The sequence below is a fragment of the Leguminivora glycinivorella genome, chromosome 27 (assembly GCF_023078275.1).
Source record: "Leguminivora glycinivorella isolate SPB_JAAS2020 chromosome 27, LegGlyc_1.1, whole genome shotgun sequence".
NCBI classification, from domain to species: Eukaryota; Metazoa; Arthropoda; class Insecta; order Lepidoptera; family Tortricidae; genus Leguminivora; species Leguminivora glycinivorella.
In genome coordinates, this window is record NC_062997.1 from 4,404,434 (window position 1) to 4,420,222 (window position 15,789).

At 38.0% G+C, this 15,789-nt stretch overlaps 1 protein-coding gene across 2 annotated transcripts; it reads right to left on the bottom strand.

The window, feature by feature from the left end:
• Window positions 1–192: 192 nt before the first annotated feature.
• LOC125240301 (zinc finger protein 501-like) lies at window positions 193–10,240 on the bottom strand. Of its 2 annotated transcripts, XM_048148173.1 has the most exons (5): window positions 9,806–10,240; window positions 7,886–7,993; window positions 6,755–6,841; window positions 2,416–2,529; window positions 193–1,438 (listed from the first exon to the last, which is right to left on the bottom strand). In XM_048148173.1, the coding sequence occupies exons 1-5, from the start codon at window positions 9,867–9,869 to the stop codon at window positions 483–485; spliced, it is 1,329 nt and encodes a 442-aa protein (XP_048004130.1). In that variant the 5' UTR covers window positions 9,870–10,240; the 3' UTR covers window positions 193–482. The 2 variants fall into 2 exon arrangements, with proteins under 2 accessions (XP_048004130.1, XP_048004131.1); XM_048148174.1 differs by lacking the exon at window positions 6,755–6,841.
• Window positions 10,241–15,789: the final 5,549 nt, after the last annotated feature.

Consider the following 15,789-nt stretch of genomic DNA (forward strand, 5'->3'; position numbering starts at 1 on the left):
TATTTGTGTGATGAGCACAGATATTTGTTCCTGAGTCATGGATGTTTTCTATGTATATAAGTATTTATATATTATATATATATCGTTGTCTGAGTACCTGCAACACAAGCCTTCTTGAGCTTACCGTGGGACTCAGTCAATCTGTGTAAGAATGTCTTATAATATTTATTTATTTATTTATATCTTACAGAAGTCAACTTATATTACTAAATGTTGGTAACAAAATAGGATCAATTAAAATTTGCTCACGTGGCTATGTACAAAGTTGCCGGCAATTGCTCATATAAAACTACTTACACAATCTATTAACTAGCTAAGTTGTTCACTGCAATATCTGTTTATTATCTCACTGTTAACTCTACATTGTATAAAGACGTACTGCACTCCAGGGTCCCAAGATACAGGCTCAGCCTAGTTTGGGATCCGCCAGAGAAACCATTTAATTTATTACTGTGTAATGTGTAACAATAAATTTTTTTTTATCACGTGGGATTCTCTAATTTTACCATATCCCCTCCCGAAACTGTGCTACCTTCCCCACTGTGATATTTCCTTTCATGTGTTTCCAAAGTGGACAACTCTCTAAACTTCTTCTTACACATCCCACAATGATAAAACTTTTGCTCCAAATGCGTTTTAACATGTTTCTTCAAATTACTCAACTGCCTAAACCTTCTTTGACACATTTCACATGCATATGGGAGCTCCCCTGTGTGTATACGAACATGTCTTACCAGACTATCTAATCCTGCGAATTCTTTTTTACAAAATTCACATACATAAGGCTTTTCACCAGTGTGTATGCGTTTATGCCTCTTTAAAGTACTCAAACCGGTAAAAGTTTTTTCACACAAGTCGCATGAGAATAGTTTTAAACCTAAATGGATTCTTTCGTGTTTTCTCAAATTGTCCATACCGCTGAAATGTTTTAGACACGTCGTACATTGGTAAGGTTTCTCCCCTGTGTGTTTCCTTATATGGAGCCTCAACGTGCTGGATTGTGTGAAATCTTTGCCGCAATTCTTGCAAGAATACGGCCGTTCGCCTGTATGCGTCCTTTCATGGCGTTTTAAACAGCTCAATCCGGCAAATTCTTTGTTACACTGTTTGCAAGCATAAGGCTTTTCACCCGTGTGTATTCTTTGATGCGTTCTTAAATTGGCTAATTCTGTGAACTCTTGTTTGCAAACATTACACGCGTGAGGTCTTTCCCCGGTGTGTACTCGGGAATGTCTTCGCAAGTGGCTCAGTTGTCTGAACCGTTTTTCGCATATGGCGCAGTCATAGGGCTTTTCACCGGTGTGTATTCTTATGTGATCTTTTAGCTTGCTCGCTTGCTTGAAAGTTTTGAAACAAATGTCGCATGAAACTTCGGTCGCTTCTCGGTTCTTTTTGGTGAGGTCTGCGGTGGACCGGGCTGGTCGAGAGGGTCCTTTTGCTGGAAGCATACACATAAACTTAGGAGCTATCTATTCGTTATGTTATCCGTACTAATGTCTCTGGGAGCTGTAGACCTCTGCAACCAGCGTAGAAAACGCAAAGTGGAATAATACCAGCCAGCCAGAGCTCAACGAGGGTGCGGTGTGTTGACGACGACAGGACTTACGGAACTAACTTGTTCCGTCTATTGTCCTTTGAGTCGTCGGCAACCCGAATCCTCCTTAGAACTTGTGCACTCCTTTTTGCTGTGTACTTAACACAGTAAAAGGGAATGTACAAGTTTCTAATGGGGTGGCAACGCGCATGTGACACTGTTTGAGTTGCAGGCGTCCATAGGTTACGGTGACCGCTTTACATCAGGCGGGCCGTATGCTTGTTTGCCATCGACGTAGTATTAAAAAAAAAACTTCTCAATACAGATGGTGTTTTTTAACCCCTGACGCAAAAACGATGTTTAAGTTTGACGAATCTGTCTGTCTGTCCGTCTGTGTGTGTGTCTGTCTGTGACATCGTAGCTCCTCAACGGATGATCCGATTTAGATTTAGTTTCTTTTTGTCTGAAAGCTTTTCTTAGCCATGTTTCATGAAAATCGGTCTACTATGTCGCGGTCAAGTTTTTTTTTTCAAAATTTAATTTTGTCTTACTAGTACGAGAAGTGGTTCATTATATAACAGGTCGAAACTTCGGAGGGCCATCTGTACTGAAAAACGTCGTACGATACACGTGCGAAAAGGAGATTTAACTAGTGTCGATTTAAAACACTCCCTTCGGTCGACCTTTCTGTCTTCCGCAATTGTAATGTAATGTTATATGATACACGTGCGAAAAGGAAATTCGTATTCGGTCGTGTTTTAATTTATCGCCACTCGTTTCGAACTTCCCTTTTGTCGCACTAGTGTCGTAATGTACTACATCGCTTTCTCTTTTCCGCACTTGTATTGTAATGTCAACTGGAAATTAACGATTAAGCTTACTTTTAGGTATTTGCACTTCGACTTCGATCTGCGTGGCTCCGACGCTCTCGCTCGCACCCGCATCGGACTCATCTTCCGTCTCTCTCTTAATGTCCACCTCTAGAGTAATTTCCACTGTAAACAAAACGTTACTATGATTTCTGTCATAAAGCACATCAGTAATGCGGGTTATTTGTATAGGCATAGTTAAGCGACATCTAGAGACAATCTCGCGTCAACTAGCGTAAATAATCAGTACTGCTACTTGTCAATAGATGTTGCGACGAACGAAAAATCTAATGCTCACCAATTTTTAGCTAATATTACAATAGTATAATCAGTATTCTGTTTTCAATTCATTCTGCATGTAATATAAATAAATAAATAAATATTGGGGACGTCTTACACAGATCAACTTAGCCCCAAACTAAGCAAAGCTTGTACTATGGGTGCTAAGCGACGATATACATACTTAAATAGATAAATACGTACTTATAAACATAGAAAACATCCATGACTCAGGAACAAATATCTGTGCTCATCACACAAATAAATGCCCTTACCGGGATTCGAACCCAGGACCGCCGCTCAGCAGGCAGGATCACTACCAGCCAGACCGGTCGTCGTATAAGTTGTAAACTGTTCTAATATTAAATTTTTGGCAGACGAGACACAGTTGCCACCTAGTATCGAGTAGTGGTACTGATAATTCACGCTATTTGACGTGTTTGTCACTAGATGTCACTTAACTATGCCTATACAAATAACCCGAATTTATTGACGTATAGAGTTTCAACTCTTCCCTTATTCATCTAAGCATAAAGGTATCAATATCAACACATTTCGTAAATTATAAATGCATGCAGAAATGCAATTATTGCAATGAAAATATAAAATGTCAATCTTAATAATGATTATTTCACAATAAGATCGTCTAACTGTATAATTGTAAAAATATTAGTCTAGAAACTTTCTAGAATAAATTCTTAATGTCAAAAAAGTAATTACATATAGAATAACCTACCCACAAAATTAAAATTTTGAAAAAAACCCCGACCGCGACATAGTAGACCGATTTTCATGAAAGATGGCTAAGAACACTCCCGACTAACTCACCTTTCAAACAAAAACAAACTGAATCTAAATCTGTTCATCCGTTCGGGAGCTACGATGCCACAGACAGACACGTCAAACTTATAACACTCCGTCGTTTTTGCGTCGGGGGTTAAAAATATATTGAATTATCAATTTCATCATTAATAACTAAACAGTTAGTTATTTTCATCTGATAGTTCTTGCTTATGTTATTAACCCCCGACGCAAAAACGACGGGGTGTTATAAGTTTGACGTGTCTGTCTATCTGTCTGTCTGTGTGTGTGTCTGTCTGTGGCATCGTAGCTCCCGAACCGATGAACCGATTTAGATTTCGTTGTTTTTTCTTGTTTGAAAGCCGAGTTAGTCGGGAGTGTTCTTAGCCATGTTTCATGAAAATCGGTCCACTATGTCCGGGTTTTCTTTTTCAAAATTTAAATTTTTTGGTTAGGTTATTAAGTAGCTAATGTTAAGCAGAGGTGAACCGTCGCCAGTAGTGTTCCCGGACCAATATCAATCAATCAATCAATCAATCAAAATATTCTTTATTCAAATAGGCTTACAATAAGCACTTTTAAATTGTCAACAGTGTACAATATTCATCTTATTCTAAATATCAGAGCAATTTATTGGTGCAATTAACAATATTGTTTTAAAACTACATTGATTTAATAAAATGATATCAATCTAAATTGTATAAAAAAATACTAGTATAAAAACTTCTAGAATAAATTCTAAATGTCAAAAAAATTGTGTAAAAATACATTGAATTATCAATATCATCATTAATAAGCTATATAATTAATGGTTTTCAGCAATACTTGTATCCCACAGTGTTTCATCATTCATGTAGTCTTGTGTGCTATAGTAGGCTTTAGAGATCAGTATACGCTTTACATAATGTTTAAATCGATTAAAAGACAGTTCAGTGATGGCATTAGGAAGTTTGTTATAAAATCTTACACAATTACCCATGAATGATTTTTTAATTTTATGGAGCCGAGTGAAGGGCACTGCAAGCTTATGCTTATTTCTAGTGTTTATATTATGTACATCACAGTTTTTCTTAAATTTACAAATGTTTTTATGTACATACATAATATTCTCATAAATATATTGACAATGCACTGTCATTATATTAATGTCCTTAAACTTATCTCTAAGTGAGTCTCTATGGTTCATTTTGTATATTGCTCGAATAGCCCTCTTCTGCAGAACAAATATGGTATTTATCTCTGAAGCACTGCCCCATAGTAAAATACCATATGACATAATGCTGTGAAAGTAACTAAAATAAACTAATCGAGCTGTTTCCACGTCTGTTAACTGACGGATCTTGCTCACTGCAAATGCTGCAGAGCTCAGTCTATTCGAGAGGGTAGCAATATGGGGACCCCACTGAAGTTTAGAATCTAAAGTTATGCCAAGAAAAACTGTACTATCTACCAGTTCCAATTCCTCATCCTTCACAACGACACTTGCTTGTTCATTTTTAGCATTACTCGTTACAAACTTAATACATTTAGTCTTTTTCTCATTTAACAATAAGTTATTAACACTAAACCAATTAACTACTTCGGAAATAGCATTGTTTACATTTTCACAAGTTTGTTGCTGACGTTTGACTTTGAAAATAAGGGAAGTATCATCTGCAAACAATACTATATCATGGTGGGTCTTTACAAGATATGGCAGGTCATTAATGTAGATAAGGAACAGGAAAGGCCCCAATATTGATCCCTGCGGTACACCCATAGAGACTAGTGACCCCGGTGAGCGCTGTCCATTCACGTCGACCCTTTGTATTCTATCGTGTAAGTAAGATTTGACTAAACTCAGTGCCGATCCTCTCACTCCATAGTAGTGCAATTTCCTGATCAGTGTTTCATGACAGACGCAATCGAAAGCCTTAGATAAATCACAGAAGATACCCAAGGCATCCTGTGACTCCTCCCAGGCATCGAAAATCTGTTTGATTAGCTCAACACCAGCGTCGGTTGTTGAGCGACCCCGTGTAAAACCAAATTGTTTATTGTGCATTAGATTATTGATGTTAAAATGTTGCAATAGCTGAAATAACACTAACTTTTCAAAAATTTTGCTGAATGTCGGTAACACTGATATCGGTCTAAAATTAGTGGGGTCGGATGTGCTACCAGATTTAAATAATGGAATGACTTGAATGACCTTCAAACCTTCAAGAAAAGAGCATACACCCATCTTTAAGGCCGGCAACGCACCTCCAACCCTTTTGGTGTATCAAGTGTCCATGGGCGGCAGTGATCGCTTACCATCAGGCAACCTCGCCTAAAAAAAGTCTAGAAAGATCAGTGTGTCTGTCAAGTGACTGAATGGCATCAGATCGCACAAGACAGGAGCGAATGGTGAAGTCTAGCGTCAAATAGGCTTGTGTAGGACATGTACTAATAGTACAAAAGACACGATTCCCTGCACTGTACTAAACCGAACTACTCCCAAATGATTCTGCTCTCTAGTACATTTAGTACACTCACACACGCGCAACAGAATGGGAGCGAAAGGAGAGAAGAGCCGAGGAGTGACAATGACAGCAAAGCGATCCGTGTGATCCGACCGAAACCGACCGAGAGCGCGAAAACGGCCGATTAGCTCTCGGCTAGTACGAGCAAACGTTACTGTACGCCATATGCACAATTTATCTCTCGCTCTCTCGGTGTACAACTGTCCTAAATGTCCTAAAAGAACGAACTAGTACACTAGGGTTGTAAATAGAAAAAAAACAAATGTTTTTTTTTTTTCAGAATTATGAAAAAAAAAACATGAAAAAAAAACCGAGCACCATGGTTTTTTTTTCTAAATATGTTTTTTTTTTCAGATGAACAAATAATACGACAATAACGGTTTTTCGTGAGTTGTAACGTGTTTCAACTACAGATTTCGTAAATGTTACTTTTATAAGACCAGAAATTAAACTTATTTGATTAAATTCGTATAATAGTTAACATTAAGTCTAAAAAACCGTATAAAAGTATTAACTACTTTGCAAATTTTGAGATTTCGTACTTTAGAAAAAAAACATACTCCAGAAAAAAAACTGTTCTTTTTCACGGTTTTTTTTTTCAAGCCAGAAAAAAAAACCGTTTTTTGCAACCCTATAGTACACTCGTAGATCGTACTAGTTGGGAGCGATCTTTTCAGTGAACGAGCAGGCACAACTCTAGTGTCAAAGGCAAAGATCCACTATGGCTCGTTTGAGCCAGCGAGTTAAGTAAGTAATGTTAAACTCACCAACATTATCAGGAGGCTCCTGTTTCACAACTATTGGAAGTTCCTGGGTGCCCTCTGGTATGGGAGACTGTGTCTTCACTCCATGCTCTGTTGAATTAGTTTTTACTTTTATTTGTAACATTGAGCCCATAATACATTAAAAAAACCGGTCAAGTGCGAGTCGGACTCGCTCACCGAGGGTTCCGTACAAACTTTCAATAGTTGAATCATCAAAATGTTATTCATAGAAATCTACAGATTTGACTCAATTTCCCACATAACAAGTAATATTTTAATATACAATTTTATTGCTAAGACAACGTCCAAATAAAATCAAGATTATTCGACTTCAATAGTTTACGACTTACGACATGTCGCAAGGACGCTCCTGAACCGACCTCATTATATCAGGAAAAACGCGATGTAGGAAATGAGCGTTCAACGTACAGCGACATCTATCGGAAAATTGAATAAACTAATGCGCGCGAGCTAGTACATGGAAGATGATTTTTATGGGTTAATTGTTTATTGCGTGAACCGATTGTAACCATTTTGCCTCTATTTGAAAGCAGGTAATTTCATTGTTATTTTGTTAAAAAATACAGGTACAATAAACACCCGCAAGGGTGTTGAAATTCAAAATGTAAATCTGAAAGATTTTTTATAAATAAAAAAAAGTTTTCAAGATATGTGTACGATTTTATTTCACACAACCAAAAAATATAAAAAATAGTTTTGATATGTACAGTTTGAGCTCTTTCTAACGATACCCCACTTGACCTAGTTACTTGAAATTTTCAGTTTGCCCCCTTTCATTTTGGCCATTTTCTGCAATTAATATTAATAAATTAAAAAAAAAAACTTTCAATTTGTAGAGGTTAACAATGTTATAAGTAGTTCTCGAGATATTTAATAATGTGTCAGACAGACAGACAGACAGACAGTCAGACAGACAGACTGACGGACAGAGCGGCGCCATAAGGGTTCCTTTTGTACCTTTTTGGTACGGAAGCCTAAAAAGGAATGGAGAAATTACACTAAAAATGGGAAATGAACAATTGGCTTTAAGCAGGCTGATAGATTACCACATTATCTACTCGCGGATTAGCAAAGAAAGTTTCTAAGATTATTCCTAAATGGAGCTTAACTCACCAACAGATTCGTCTGGAGGTTCCTGTTTCACCACCACCTTTTCCTGTGAGCCCTGGTCTTCTTTTGGAGGTTGTGCTTCTTCCAAAGGCTGTGTTTCGGAGACGGGCCCTGAAAATTAATAAATATCATATAATATCATACACAACTTAAAAAATAAATGCCCTTACCAGGATTCGAACCCGGGACCGCGGCGCAGCAGGCAGGGTCACTACTGAAATAAATATCATATAATATCATACTGGAGGAAAAGCTCGTGATCATGATGCATGTCAATCAACAAGGTAGTCAAGGTCTATATCAACGACTAGTCTAGCTCAGTCGGTAGTGACCCTGCCTGCTAAGCAACGGGTCCTGGGTTCGAATCCCAGTAAGGGTATTTATCTGTGTGATGAGCACAGATATTTGGTCCCAAGTCATGGATGTTTTCTATGTATATAAGTATATATTTATCTATTTAAGAATGTATATCGCCACTTAGCACCCATAGTACAAGCTTTGTTTAGTTTGGGGCTAAGTTGATCTGTGTAATAATATTTATTTATTTATTGTTTATTTATTAGATCCTGGTCAATATAACTCTAATAAGAGAAAAAAGAAGAAGAAAATCATTCAAAACCCTTAGAAAAAGACGACTTCTAAATTGAAATAGATATCATACACGAAAGAAAAAACGGCAAGGCCCACTGGTGGCCGAGCCGGGAGTCGAACCCGGGTCTTCAGCTTACGCGGCTAACGTCTTTACCACTAGACCACACGCCCGCCCACTAATCCACGCCGCTGATCACCGCAAGACCACTTCTGTTACCCATTTTGGGGGATTGACATTAGTCACTTTGAAAATACATTTTTAATGTATCATGAGATTCAGATTAAAGTAATGACTATTCATTTATGAATGTGCAAATACCAAAGACATGAAAAATATCAATATGAGCTATAATATTATAACCTAACCACAAAATAAAAATTTTGAAAAAAACCCCTAACCGCGACATAGTGGACCGATTTTCATAAAACATGGCTAAGAACACTCCCAACTAACTCAGCTTTCAACCAAAAAAAAAACTAAATCGAAATCGGTTCATCCGTTCGGGAGCTACGATGCCACAGACAGACAGACAGACACACACACACAGACAGACACGTCAAACTTATAACACCCCGTCGTTTTTGAGTCGGGTGTTAAAAATGGGCCCTAATAGTGAAGCTCTGGCTGTCAAAAATTTGCCAGGACCATATTCTTAGATATTTCGGTCAAATCTCACATTGCATGGAGAGAGTAATTATGACGGGCAAAGTTGAAGGCACAAGACCTCAGGTTCAAATTACTGCACCCATGCAATTAAAACTGCACGAGGCCAAGTGCTTGGCGAGGAAGAGATGCCTATGGAGGGATCTAGACTTCAGCAGAATGACATGATAGAGAAGACTGAAGAGTGATAGAACGCCATAAAGCATTTTTTTTTTTTCATTTATTTCTTGTAGTCATGTACAATAAAATTAAGATGTTACATAATAAGGTACAAGCAAGGCCATGACACCCTGGAAGGGCATGCAAAAGAAACTTAAAACTAGACTAAAAACTAAACTTTAGGTATTATTATTATATAATAACAATTAATTTAATTATTTCATTTGATTACATTCAATAAATACAATTAATTTAACGGGGTTCGGGGTTTTGGGAGCGGGAATGATTTACACTAGCCCAAAAAGGGTGAAAACGATGAACAACAAACATTACTATAACGTTTCTAGGTACATTTGGAGCCAGATACATAGTTTAATCTATATTTCAGTAATTCAAGTTACTATAAACAGAGTTATAAATACACGAATTCATTCCCTCTCCCAAAACCCCGATGTATGGTTATGTGACGTTTCAACGTCGTACATTGGCTAGGTACCTAGTAAACTTACCTGACTCCGGTGTGGGCTCATAACCCTCCCATGATGGCTCGGGCTTAATCCAAACAGACTCCATTCTGACACTCAACACCTCAATATAACTCCGAGTTTAAGTCAATACAAATTTCATGATTTCTGCGATACCAATAATTGAAACTAAACACATTTTCATTTCCCATAATCTCGAAATCTTTGTGTATAGCTCTAGCTGGATCAATTGCCTCAATTTCTTAAGTAAATAAGCGAAAAAATCATAATTAAATTATCGTCTTGAGAATACGATGACGAAATATACAGCTTGTCGTGGATATATAAACGCAATCTCAAATTATTGATTGCGAGATAATGAATAGACTAATCTTCTACATGATTAGTAATGCTTGTACATTAATATACCAGAATTTCAATAATAACAATTAAAGAAACGAGAAAGACAGACGCAATGGAGCTTCACTTGACACTTCAACTTGACAGCAATGACAGCTTGTTTTTTTTATTCATAAGTCAATCACGCCTGGCTTCCAGTATTTAGCCTATGTGGTAAAGTGTTACCAGCTTAAAAATGAAAGGCCAACGTTATCCTTAGTGAGTTTTCACATTATCCGATCCGATATCGGATGTAGGACCGATATCCCATACATTACAGGTGCCATCTTGGATTATTTCCATTAAAATCATTACAACATCCGATATCGGATCGGAACAGACTTAGACAAAGGACGACAAAGTCGCTCTGCGCGTTTTTGTCAGGTGTGCAACTGTGTGTCCCTTTCTCTCGACCTGAACTGAACGGCTTTAGTAGAGGTACAGTCAAACAATCTGAATCCTATGCCACTGTAGGACCCTTTCACAATAAAAATCAAACTGACTTCTATAGCAAATAAATCACGGAATCAATACGACAGGGTTCTAGAGTGGCCTGGGTGCGTAGCCGAATGGCACAAACGCTAGTAGATATCTATCTCTATCGCTCTTGCGTATTGGCGCGACAGAGCAGACTACTATTCGCGGCGTTTCGTTTTTGTTTCGCGTCGTAGAAATGCCATTTGGCTACGGCGCCTGGGATTCTAATTGGTTGACTGTACTTCATTGGTAACCCCACTGTATTCCTATAAGCTCATATCCCACAGTTGACTCCCTCGTGTGTCGACGGGTTAAGAATTTCACCACCAAGGGTGTCGTATTTTTAACCCCCGACGCTAAAACGACGGGTTGTTATAAATAATAAATAAATATTACAGGACATTCTCACACAGATTGACTGAGGCCCACGGTAAGCTCAATAAGGCTTGTATTGTGGGTACTCAGGCAACGATATATATAATATATAAATACTTATATACATAGAAAACATCCATGACTCAGGAACAAATATCTGTGCTCATCACACAAATAAATGCCCTTACCGGGATTTGAACCCGGGACCGCGGCGCAGCAGGCAGGGTCACTACCGACTGCGCCAGACCGGTCGTCAAAATAATTAAGTTTAATTAAGTTATAATTAAGTTTGACGTGTCTGTCCGTGTGTGTCTCTGTCTGTGGCATCGTAGCTCCCGAACGGATGAACCGATTTAGATTTAGTTATTTTTGTCTGAAAGCTGAGTTAGTCGGGAGTGTTCTTAGCCATGTTTCATGTAAATCGGTCCACTATGTCGCGGTCGGGGGTTTTTTCAAAATTTTAATTTTGTGGTTATAATATTTGCATTTATCCAAGACCTTGATATAAAGATTATATTATTAGCCGATGAAAAACATTTGGGTCAATAATATATAACTTAATTTGTTTAAGGTTAATTTTGATAAAAGGCTATTAAAGAGGCTACCTTGTAAAAAACATCCTTTGATAGGTATCTTTACTTAACCCAAAATAAAGCGATTTCAGTATTAAAATAAAATACCAATTCTTACCTTTTAAAATAACTACGATAAAAAATAATAATTTTGAAAACTCCTCCACATAGTGGACCGATTTTCATTAAACATGGCTAAGAACACTCCCGACTAACTCAGCTTTCAAAAAACTAATCTAAATCGGTTCGGGAGCTACGATGCCACAGACAGACAGACAAGCAGACAGACAGACAGGCCATCTCACGACACAATAAGCTTAAAACTTTTTACCTCAGTTTTGACAATTTGGCCCATATTCTTAGCTTGATATGTGTTAAAATGTCAAATATTAATATTAGCGCCATCTAGCTGAGCGTACCCCAAAGGTGTATCGCCATCTAGCTCACCGTACCGTTTTTGAGGTACGTTTTTTTCTTAGACTTTATCGGTCTATACGGAGTTATATAAGTCTTTGTTCCTGAATCATGGATGTTTTGTATGCATATAAGTATGTAATATCTGGGCAACCGAGCTTCGCTCGGTTCTGTTTCGTATCCCTGACATGTGTCGCCATCTAGTTCAAAAATGAATAGTACCTACATCGAGCGAAAGAATTCTCAGCCTTAACAACACAACTACTCCACACGAGATGGCGCGCATTTCGCCACAAAAACTCAAATAGTGTATTTTTCTATTCGTTTCAGTTTTGACCTGTGTCGCCATCTAGTGTTTGCAATAAATAGTACTTACATCAACCGAAAGAATTCTGTCTTAACAGTACAACTACTGCACACGAGATGGCGCGCGAAGAAAAACGCATGAAAACTCGAAAATTCGCGTTTTCCGGGACCTAAGGATAAGTTACACCGATTTTTCACCCCCAAAAACCCCCACATAACAAATTTCTGCGAAATCGTTAGAGCGGTTTCCGAGATCGTCAGTGTAAATAAATATATATATAAATAATATAAATAAATAAATAAATAAATATACAAGAATTGCTCGTTTAAAAGTATAAGATTTATCTATTTAAGTAAGTATATCGTCGCTTAGCACCCATAGTACAAGCTTTGCTTTAGTTTGGGGCTAAGTTGATCTGTGTAAGGTGTCCCCAATATTTATTCATTTTTAACCCCCGACCATAGAGGAATAAGTAAGGGAAGAGTTGTAACTCCATACATCAGTAAATGCGAGTTATTTGTAGTGACATCTATCGTCATTCACTCGTCAATCACGCGCCAACTAGCGTAAATTATCAGTACTGCTACTTGTCAATAGACGTCACGACGAACAAAAAGTCTATTGCTCAACAATTTTTAGCTAATATTACAATAGTATTAATCAGTACTTTGCTTTCAATTACTTCAGCTTAAAATATAAGGTGTAAACTGTTTTAATATTACATTTTTGGCAGACGCAATAGTGTCGGCACCTAGTGTCGAGTAGCAGTACTGATAATTTACGCTAGTTGGCGCGTGATTGACGAGTGAATGACGATAGATGTCACTACAAATAACTCGCATTTACTGATGTATGGAGTTACAACTCTTCCCTTACTTATTCCTCTATGCCCCCGACGCAAAAACGACGGGGTGCTATAAGTTTGACGTGTCTGTCTGTGTGTTTGTCTGTCTGTTTGTCTGTCTGTCTGTGTGTGGCATCGTAGCTCCCGAGCGGATGAACCGATTTGGATTTAGATTTTTTGTCTGAAAGCAGAGTAAGTCGGGAGCGTTCTTAGCCATGTTTCATGAAAATCGGTCTACTATGTCGCGGTCGGGGTTTTTTTTTTAAATTTTAATTTTAAGTTAATAAAATCAGCTTGTGACGTCACTGTTCTAGGGTAAATGTCCGGATTTTTGGCATTGACCCACAGACACCCGTCCTTAAGTGTAACCTTGTTTGAAACCAAATTCTCAATAAACCAGTTTAATTAGGAAACCACAATGTTATAATGTAATTCATGTAACCCCGTATGTCACTAATAATATATTGTGATAAAAAGTACTGTTTTTAGGGTTACGTATATGATTTAATGGAAACGGACGCTGTCGATTGATCAGAGGCGCTGCATTAAATTAGCAGTTCTCAAAAAGTTTGTACAAAAATTAAGGAACAAATTAACTTTGTTTTTTTTTTTTTCATTTTTTGTTACCAAGATTTCTTGATAGATTAGATAGATTTTCTTGCCTGTGTGGTGACGGGTTAAGAATTTCACCACCCCCTTTCTTCCCGTGGGTGTCGTAGAAGGCGACTATGGGATATGGGTTAAATTGTGGCGTAGGCGAGAGGCTGGCAACCTGTCACTGCAATGTCACAGTTTCGTTTTCTTTCAACCCCTTATTTGCCAAGAGTGGCACTGAAGCTTTAGTAGTTTCATGTGTTCTGCCTACCCCTTTATGGGATACAGGCGTGATTTTATGTATTGTATGTATTTATGTATTATATTAATCAGTATCTGTTTTCAATTCCTTCTGTTTGTAATATAAGTTGCAAACTGTTCTAATATTAAATTTTTGTCAGAGACACAGTTGCGACCTAGTATCGAGTAGTGGTACTGATAATTCACGCTATTTGACGCGTGATTGTCGCAAGATGTCACTCAACTATGCCTATACAAATAACCCGCATTTAAGTAAGGTAGTATGTCTGTATGTCTGTCTGTTTGTCTGTCTGTCTGTCTGTGTGTGTGTCTGTCTGTGGCATCGTAGCTCTCGAACGGATGAACTGATTTTGATTTTTTTTAACCCCGACGCAAAAACGACGGGTTGTTATAAGTTTGACGTGTCTGTCTGTGTGTATGTCTATCTGTCTGTCTGTCTATCTGTTTGTCTATCTGTCTGTCTGATTGTCTGTCTGTCTGTCTGTCTGTCTGTCTGTGTGTCTGTCTGTGGCATCGTAGCTCTCGAACGGATGAATCGATTTTGATTTAGTTTTTTTTTGTCTGAAAGCTGAGTTAGTCGGGAGTGTTCTTAGCCATGTTTCATGAAAATCGGTCCGCTACGTCGCGGAGGGGGTTTTTAAAAAAAAATCCAAAATTCTTTAATGGATATAGCGGGGGTGCGCGGGGCACCGGGGCTGGCGGCGGCGGCGCGGGGGAGTGCGAGCGACAGGGTGGGTGCAGGAACATTGCAGAGGACAAGTCAAAATACAGGAAACAGTGCGAATTTCACGAAAGTTATTCTAGAAAACTATTAAAAAGTAAGTGCATGGTCGTAGAAAAAGTATTGTATGCAACGGTGTTTAACTGAGTCAAAAAATACTCGTGGCGTCTTAATAACAATTTTCGGCTTCGCTCAAATTGTTACCCACGCCACTCGTCTTTTTTGACCTCCTTTAAACGCCTGTTGCATAAAATACTATTAATTTTGTGGTTAAGTTATTGTCTGAAAGCTGAGTTAGTTAGTCGGGAGTGTTCTTAGCCATGGTTCATGAAAATCGGTTTAGTCTTTCATACTTTTTTTTTCTACGGAGTGTAATTTTATTAATAATAATGTCAATAATTAGTGAACCATTTACGATAATATTACTTCTCACTCTTGACTACTTCTGTGCGGAACAAACTACCCACGTTTAGCCTACAGCTAAGGGTATAACTCGAAATTGAAACATTCAAAAAAACATCTTAACTCACATATTAATGTTTTCAAATGTAGACTTTAAGTCATGATATTGATATTCCTTGTAAGGTAGATGGTTGTTATGCCGTGGTAGTTAAGGTTAGCTATGCAGACCTTCGATATGTCCGGTTGTCCCCCGATTGGTATTAGTTTAGTTAGACACAGGGCGCGGTGGTAGTGACAGCGAGTTACATTTGAATTTCCGGTTTATATTCAAAACAAAATGGCCAAATACCAAAGCGCTAGAGTTTATTTTATATATTTTTCAGTACAGATGGTGTTTTTTTTACGCACTAGTGCGAGAAGTGGTTCATTATATGCCAGGTCGAAACTTCGGAGGCTCATCTGTACTGAAAAACGTCGTACGATACACGTGCGAAAAGGAAATTCGTAACTCGTGTCGATTTAAAACACTCCCTTCGGTCGTGTTTTAATTTATCGCCACTCGTTTCGAACTTCGCTTTTTCATTATATGTCAGGTCGCACTCGTATCGTAATGTTCTATTTCGAGGTGACCTTTCGAACTTCCTTTTTTTTCGTTATCGTAAT

Coding starts and splice junctions, on each gene's coding strand:
- LOC125240301 (XM_048148173.1), bottom strand. CDS start 9,869: ATGGAGTCTGTTTGGATTAAGCCCGAGCCATCATGGGAGGGTTATGAG. Junction 7,994..9,805: donor TGAGCCCACACCGGAGTCAG/GTAAGTTTACTA, acceptor ATTAATTTTCAG/GGCCCGTCTCCGAAACACAG. Junction 2,530..6,754: donor GGAGCCTCCTGATAATGTTG/GTGAGTTTAACA, acceptor TTTTGTTTACAG/TGGAAATTACTCTAGAGGTG.